This window comes from Talpa europaea, assembly GCF_964194135.1.
Source record: "Talpa europaea genome assembly, chromosome: 12".
NCBI classification, from domain to species: Eukaryota; Metazoa; Chordata; class Mammalia; order Eulipotyphla; family Talpidae; genus Talpa; species Talpa europaea.
In genome coordinates this window covers 8,020,774-8,029,177 of record NC_140079.1, presented here as the reverse complement: position 1 = coordinate 8,029,177, position 8,404 = coordinate 8,020,774, and the positions used below count along the sequence as shown (strand labels likewise).

The window sequence follows — 8,404 nt, the reverse complement described above, 5'->3', positions numbered from 1 at the left end:
CTGGCCTGTACCCCAGTTCTTGTATGCAGAAATAAATAAATCTTTAAAAAATAATAAGATGAGGTCACTGGGGTGAGGCTAACCCCATAGGACTGTGTCCTTATGAGACAGGGAAACTCGGGCCTAGATGCACGCTTGTGCTGTCTCTCTCTCTCTCTCACGCACACACACACACACTCACACACAAACACACACGTGGAAGGTGATGTGAACACACAGAACATCTATAAGCCAAGTAACCGCTTCAGCAGAAGCCAGAGAGAGACCAGAAGACCTGCCCTCACAAAGAGCCGGCCCTGTGGACATCTGATCCTGGGCTCTGGCCTCCAGACCTGGGAGAGCATCAGCTCTGCTGAAGCCCCGGGCCGCGGTGCTGGTTATAGCAGGCTCAGGAGACGGGTGTGACGGGCACGGGGCACAGGGGTGCGGGGGCACCCGTTGTCATGCGGGTCTGAGTATCTGGGCGGAAACAGGTGAGGGCACCCGTGGCCATCCGTGCCCACAGCTTACACTAGACAGTCCTTGGGCCATCTTGACCCCCACTTCTCCCTCGCCCCCACTTTTCGGGGAGAAGCAGAGCTGTGTGGCTGAACCACTGTCCCCCAGGTGGGGTGCGGTGGGAGGAGTCTAGTGTAATCAAGGGCACCCAGTTGGTCAGGAGTTCTGGGCTCCCCAGGCCCACTCAGGGCGTCCAGGATTCTGGCCCAGGCACCCTTGCCCATGCACCCCCGACAGGGTGCAGAGATGCAGCGGGGCCCACTCCCAGGCCCGTGGCAGGTAGTGGCAGGCAGGCAGATGGCACGTCTGCGCCAACTCACGCAGCGCCGCCCCGGCTGACACATCGCGGCCACGCGTTGCTTAACGACGTTTCCATCACGACCGGCCGCTCCGGGTGGCCCCCACAGTCTACCAGGCAGCCCAGGTGAGTGGGCTGCACCGGCCCGGCTCTGGCACTGCACTCTAGGGCGCTGGCACAGCACCGAAATCCCCTCCCGACTTGCTTCTGAGATGGCTGTAATAATCACCCCTGTCCGCAGCTCTGATGCCCTGCAGAGTTTCACGGGCTCCACGCTCCCGCCGGCCCGAGGGTGGCCATCCTGTCAGTGCCGCCATTGTGCTGATGAGGAAACTGAGCCCCCAGAGGGGAAGCAACTTGCCCAAGGGCACAAGGCATCCACCTCCGTAGGGCCAGCTTCCAACTCCCTGCCCTGGGTGGCGTCCCTGTACCTGGCCGGGGCCCAGCCCTTGGCAGGCGGCGTGTGTTCCTAAGGGACAAAACAGTCCGTCCCGGAGAGGGGGTTCACTGATGGGTCAGTCTCCACCTCTCCAGACCCCGGGTCCAGGCTCCGTCTTTCACCATGAGCACGCGCGCAGCGCCCACTGGGTCCCAGCCCAGCATTTAGCCACGGAGGGCCTGGGGGTGAGAACAGCAGGCCCCGCTCCTCCGTCCTGGAGCCTGCGAGCTGGCCCCGGGGACAGGCGAGGAACAAGCGGCAATGGCAGGATTACATGTGTCCTGACAGGCGGGACGGAGCCAGGAAGGGGAGTGGGCAGAGACGGGAGAAGTCTCTGGGGGTGGCCTGGAGGGCTTCCCAGAGAAGGGGGCACTTGAAACGAAAACGAAAAGTCGAGTGGTCACTGCTCGGGGAGAGGTAGGCGAGGCGTCGGCACGGCGGGCCAGGGCTCCGGGGACGGCCATGTGCGCTGCCTGGGTGCAGGGGGGCGCGCCGCCCGGACACGGAGCACTTGCCGTGATTCTGTCCTTGTCCACGCGGGAGGGTGGACCGCCGGGTGCCACGTGTCCAAAGTAGGCAAATCCATAGAGGTGGAAAGTAGTGGTTTCCTGGAGGAAGGGGCTGGGACTGATGGCTAACGAGGATGGGTTTCCCTCTGGGGTGCTGGAAATGTTCTAGAACTAGTTAGTGGTGAGGGTTGCAGGATTTCGCGAATGTACTGAAGCCAACGGAAATACGCTTTTAAAGGGTGAATCTGATGGCATGTGAGCTCTGTCTAAATCACATACGTGCATATATGCAAATGCATGAAGTTCTCTAATTCTGAATTACACAGGCCTTGGCCTGGCCCCTGACTGCCACCGGGCGTGCAGCTGTGTGACCTGGAATAGGTCGCTGCACCTCTCTGAACACTCAGGTTCCCTTTCTGTAAAAAGCAGAGAGTCACAGCATCTGCCTTGTAGAGCCCTTGTGAGAATGAAGAGAGAACACAGCTGGCCCGGTGCAAAGTCAGCTACTGTCGTGTTTCTCCCCCACCCCGCCCCGAGGCGACCATGGTATTTCAGCTGTCTCACCGCCAAGCCCCAGCCCGGCCCTCAACACCAAGGATATGTTGTGCGCCTTAGGACACGCTTACAAGGCCATCCCCACCATCCCTGCCCCAGGGAGGGGGGTCAGGGAAACAGCTGGAAGCCTGCAGACACTCCAGGGGTGGAATCACATCTGTATTTACAGATCCAGCAAATATGCATGTGATTACGTGTTTGCATCCACGTTGGTGTGTGCGCGTGAGGACATAGGCTTACGTGCATCAGTGTGTGGCCTGAGCGGAGGCTGTGCCTGCTCAGCGGGCATGGAAAGAGACTTGCCCGGGGGCTGGAGTGACGCTGGGACTCGGGCCTTCTGACAGCGAGGGCCTGCGTGGGTGGCAGCGTGTAAGGGCATCGAGGAGCTGTGTGTGCACCCCTGGGTGTGCCTATCAATGTGCGGGGGGCCGTGTGCTGCGTTCATGGGTGTCTCAGCAGAGCTAAGCATGAGTGCCCCGGGATGAGCCTGCACCCCGCCCCCAACCCCGTGCCCAGCTGGGAAAGTATCTGTCTGCACCCTCCCACTGATGATTCCAAGTGTCTCCTGGCACCCATGGGAGCCCAGGGGCGTTGCCTACAGCAGTGACAAAGTCTTGGTGACCTGTAACCAGCGTGAATTCTGGGGGGCAGGTGGGGGTGATGTACCCCCCCATTCTGGGTGGTGCAACCTGCCTGTCCTCTCCCCTCAAGCGTGGGTTTCTCCCAGGGACTGACCAGACCGCCACCCACAATTCAAGACTCCTGCCAGTGCAGTGGCTCCTGCACGTTGGCCTCAGTATCCTCTTCTGGAAAGTGGGATGGTGGCGTCATCCTCACAGGACTGGAGTCACGTGGAAGGTGTTTACGGCCCGGGGAGACGAAATGAGCCCAGCTGTGGATAATTACCCAGCGAAGCAGCGCCATTTGACACCGATTCCTGAACGTACTTGGGTTCCATCAGAAAAGACCTTCATATTTGATTTAATGACAGTAGCCACTATCACAGTAGCACGAGTAATGATAACAATAATAATTATTATAACAATAATAAAAGGAGAATTACTGTTAGCACCCAAGTGCCATGACCCTCCGCGTTCACTTGGTGACAAGAGAGAAGCTGGGGTCTTGGGAGTCAAAACCCTTGGGTTTGGCTTTTGCCCTGGGAAGTCACACTCTCTCTGAGCCCTGCAAAGTGAGTGAGCAAAATATCAAAACTATAAATCAAGGCAGGAGGGGCCTCCCTGGTGGCGCAAGCGGTTGAGCACTGCATGGTGAAGCTGTCCGCAGCCTCTGCAGCGCGGGTTCAATCCCGGCTGTCCAGGGAGCAACCCACATGGCGCGGCAGACCTCTCCTGACTCGCCCGCTGCTCCCTCAGCAGTGTATTTCATCAGTCTGCCTGTTCTGTTCCCCGCTCTGTCTCTTGTGAATCCTCTCACCCCCCGCATCTCTGGCCTGTACCCCGGTTCTTATATAAATAAATAAATCTTTTAAAAAAATAAATAAATTAAGGCAGGCTTGGGACCAGAGCGACATCAGCTGGGAGAGTGCTGGAACCCAAGGCAAAGAGAAAAATCAGCAAATTAGCAAGAGGAACCTGCCCTTGCTCCCCTGGGAGTTCTCTTTCTCCTCGCTGTCTGCAGTCGTCTTAAAAAATTACTCGAAAACATTCATCTTACTGACGGAGTTGGTGGGCGCCACTCTTAAATTGTGCGTGGAAGGCCTGACACACTCTCCCACCCTGGCTTCAGCGCTGCTAACTCACAGGGCAGCAGTGAGAGGTTTAGAGATGGCTCAGCTGATGCAGGGACCATAATCATAGTGCTGACACTTGTCCCTGGTCACTGTCATTCTCGTAGTAACAATGGCTAATCCTTTTAATGTTTCCTGTTTTGCAGGTGCTCATCTAAGGAACATATATTTCATTGAACCTCCTCAACAATCTATGAGGTGGGTGGAATTACAATCCTTGTTTTTAGAAGGGGTAAACTGAGGCACAGAGCCATTAATCTACTAGCTGAAGATCACGCAGCTGTAGGTCCACCCATTGCATGTATTTCCTTGGGGCGAGGGGCCTGGGGTCTTGTCTCTGTTCTGCAAGGGACCTAGGGATAAGAAGGTCAGAGGTCACAGTCCTTCTGGATGACCAGGGTCACGCCCAGCTCATGCCCTTCCAGAGCCAGCCCAGGAGGAGTGAACCTGACACCTAGAGCCTGTGGGGTGTGGCCAGACGCTGGGCCTCCCTGGGGTAACCCTGCCCCTGTTTAGTCCTGCCCCACTGAGACCTCCATTGCAGTGTGCACCCCTCAGCCTCTGCCCCCACCCTTCTCCTCTCTAGGCTCCACCCTCCACCCCAGTACCCCCTGGTCCCCTTCATCTATCTGCCTTGGGGCTCCGGTCTCCTCACCTGCCAAACCCATCAGGGACCCTTGCCCCTCCCCCCGGGGTCCCCCATCTCTCCCTTCCTCTAGCCTGACCCCTCCAGGCTCAGATCCCTTCACGCCCCCTCCCATCTCCTCCAAGGATCCCTTCCACCATCACCCAATGTCCTCTCACTTTCCTCCTATCCTGGAGCTCTGATCTTTTCACTGACAGTCTCCCTCCACACCTGACAAGGCCGCCTTCACCCCCGCCGTCCCCTCCCGCTCCCCAGCTTGCCTCCTCCTGGGGGTTCCCCTCTCTCAGGCTTTCCCTACTCCCAGCCCCAGGGGCATCCTTAGCCCCGCCCCTCTCCCTCAGGGACTTCCCCTTCCCTCTCCCTCAGAGGGGCTCCCCAGCCCCGTGACTCCGGGGGCAGCAGGGGTTTTCCTGGCACACCCACGTGAGGCTGCGTGGAAAGGTCGCGGCCTGTGGGCAGGGCCTGTTCCCCGCCTGCTCCCCCAAGTTCCCAGCCTGGGGCTGCGGGCAGGGGAGGCGAGCCCACTCTGCAGGCTGCGGGCTGGGGGGCTGAGGCTGGCGGGGCTCCAAGCTCCCAGCCCCGGCAGGAGGCGGCTCCCCTGCAGCTTTGGGAGAACAAGGAGGCTGGCCCAGCTTACAGTTTCGGTTTAGAGGCAAAGCGCAGGCCGTGCCAAGCCCAGCTGGGCCAGGAGGCTGACTTCCTGGGGTATTTTTCTGCTTGTTGTTTTTAATTTGGGGAAAGAAACAAAACTTTTTTCTGTAGTGCAGTGAAGAATCCCGTCCTGGGAGGGAAGGGCGCCGTGGGAGGTGGGGGGCGGGGGTGGGGGGGGTGGGAATCCCTCAGGGAGCTCTTCCTGCAAGGCCCGAGTCACCCGGGAGTTCTGAGCCCACCTCGTGGGCAGCCACAGGTGCCCCCTCGGCCTCTCTGGACCTTGGGCTGCAGAGGTGGCTGGGCGCGCAGGACCTGCGGCCAGCTCCCCGGGGGCGGGTCCTCCTGTGCCCAGAGCTCAGGTTGGCTCCAGCGCGGCGGCCTGTAACAGCAGTGGCAAGGCGGCCAGGTTTCGTAATAAACCGGTCTTTTAATTGCTACAGGGCAGGAGGAGGGAGAAGGGGGGAAAAGAGGCAAAGTCTTGGGTGGCGCCGCTGCAGAGAGAAGAGGCACTGTTTTTGCAAAGGAGCCTGGAGCTGCTAACAGGGACTTAAGAAACACTTCCTGGTGAGCCGCGCAGGGCGAGGGGGGCAGGAGACAGCGCTTGGGGGTGTGGAGCAGCGCTGCTGGAGTGCAGAGGGGGTGCCGGGTCCGCTCCAGAAGTACAAATACACAAACATTCAGAAGCTTTAGAGATTTATTACAAGGCCATCCTAGTAGAAGTAAAAATATATGTATCCGCAAGCTTCCCTTCGCTCAGTGGTTCAAGTAACAGCTGCAAGTAAAATATCGTCTATGCAGTTTGCGGGCTGGCAGCGGCGGGCACAGAGACACAGCCCCAGCCCCCCGGCTAGTCCCCGCCTAGTCCCCGCGAGAGCGCAGACCCTCGGTGCCCAGCTCGGCTTGCCGGTGTCAGCTCCAGTCTCAAGGAGGGCGAGGAAATGCAGTCAAGTCTCCCCCACCCCCAGGCGTGCAGTCCAGGGTCTCCACACGGGAAGGCAGCAGCTCCTCACTCCAGTTTCTGCTCCGTCGCGGCCCGAGCTCCAGGGCCTCCTCTCCTGCCGGCCCGACCCGTCTCTTCCGCGGCCGCTGGCGCTGCTCCAGGCGCCCGGCCCGGGGGCCACGGCCCACCTCTCCTGGTCTTCAGTCTCCAGTGGTCCTGCCCCGTGGTCTCACGGGTAGGGCTGTTTGGGGGGTTTTTTTGGGGGGAGGGTGTCAAGTATTTATTTTATATTTTGGCAGCAACTCAACAGGTCCTGATGCTGGAAAGGACCTCAGCGCTCCTGGAGGGAAATGTAGGGCACCCACTGGTTGTTCCCTCGGCTTTCTTCACAGTAACTGGCCACCTCCACCAAGCCATGGCTCTTCCAGGCATCTGTGTGAGGATTCTGCAGGAGACAGAGAAGAAGGGGTTCAGGTGGAGCCCCAGGAGTGGGCGGGGAGCCTCCCTCTCCCAGGGCCCCTCTGGGGAAAACAGGCCAGCTCAAAATAGTTGGGTGACGAGGCCCGGCCGGGCTGCCCACGGGACATGCCAAGCGTGGCTGGGCGCTGAGCTGGGGCAGGACCGGCCAGCTTGACTTTGTTGACAAAAACAGCCAGGTGTGGGGCGGGGCGGCCCAGCTCACCGTGACCAGGAGGCAGTGCAGGTCCCGGGCCTCGGCGCTGCCCTGGGTCTCCGGGGGCTCGCCCAGCAGCTGTGCCAGGCGCTGCATGCCTGACACCCGCAGAATGTTGATGTCGTTGTCGCAGCAAAAGGACTGGATGAGCGTGAAGTGGATCTGCAGGGCGATGTCACCCTCCTCCTCTTCATCAATGGCCAGGAGGCACAGGACCACGCTGTCGGGGTCCCTGAGGGGGCCCAAGGGAGGAGAGGTTCAGCCGGGACGCAGGGAGGGGGGGCCATGCATTGGGAGTCTGCAAAGGCAGCGAGAGCCCGCAGGTGTGCAGCAGCCCGGGGCACGGGAGAGGGAGAGCTCGGGCGGGAGGAGACAGAAACCTTGCAAAGGAAGGCGCCTCCGAAGCCTGCCGCCCGCCCCCCCCCCCCACATAAGAGGAGGCTCTCCACAGTGGGGAGCCTTGGGGCGTCCCAGCCCCTCGCCGGAGGCTGCCGCCGGGAGCGTGCCGAGCGGCCGGGGTCCCCGCCCGCGCCCGCCCGGGGAGGGGTCTGACTCACACATTCATCAGCTTGGCCGACTCGTACACCCCCACGGTGAGGCGGTCCTGGCGCTGCGCCGCCACCAGCAGCTCCTCCACCGCGGCGCTCACCATCTGCATCCTGGGGGCCGGGGGGAGAGGCGTCAGCGCGGGCGGGTCCCCGGCGAGCGCCGCCCGCCCCGCGCGGGGCCGGGACTCACCTCTGCGCCGCGTTGTCGCACGCCACGAGCTCCTCCAGCGTCATGCTGCGGGGCCGCTCGCGGGGGACACGCACGCCCCGAGCCCGACGAGCCCCAACCTTCCCACGAAGCCCGCGTGCCCGTCCAACGCCTCCGGAGAGCGGCGAGATCCTCCCCAGAAACCGCGGCGAGACAATTCCACAGTCCCCGGCGGGCGCAATGCAGGGCTGGGGGCGCGGCGCGGCTCCCGGGCTTGGGCGATCTGAGGCTGGCGGCGCCGGCACGGTCTTTTATAAGCTTGCCGGGAGGCGTGGCCGCGGCGGCCCGGCGGCTCCTCCTATTGGCACATGGGCAAAGGCCAGAGGAGCGCGCGCCGCGATTGGCCGGCGGCGGGGAGGGGCGGGGCGCCGCGGCGGGAGCCCACGTGGGCGGGCAGCCGGGAGCCGCGCGCCGGGGGGCAACGAGCGCCAGGAAAAGAGAAAAAAAAGCAGAAGTGTTTCTCCTGACTTCCCGGCAGCCGCGCCGCGTTTCGGGGCGCGCGCGGGATTTCCAGCGCGCGCAGCGGCCCGAGCTTTCGGGGAGGGGGGGCCTGGAATCCCCTTCCAGCCCCGGAGAGTCCCCGGCCTGCGCCGTCCAGGCGTCTCCGGGAGCCTGCACGAGGGGGCCGGCTTCGCAGCCCCCCCTTCAAGGTGGTGGGGGTCGTGGGGTCCCCCCAGGCGCGGGCACCC

The 8,404-nt window shown here is 61.8% G+C and overlaps 1 protein-coding gene across 1 annotated transcript; it reads right to left on the bottom strand.

Annotated features, from left to right (window-relative positions):
- Positions 1–6,617: 6,617 nt before the first annotated feature.
- Positions 6,618–7,741, bottom strand: GADD45B (growth arrest and DNA damage inducible beta; the record flags this gene model as incomplete). Its single annotated transcript, XM_084249226.1, has 4 exons — positions 6,618–6,731; positions 6,969–7,191; positions 7,517–7,618; positions 7,698–7,741. The coding sequence occupies 4 exons, from the start codon at positions 7,739–7,741 to the stop codon at positions 6,618–6,620; spliced, it is 483 nt and encodes a 160-aa protein (XP_084105352.1).
- Between the last annotated feature and the right edge of the window lie 663 nt (positions 7,742–8,404).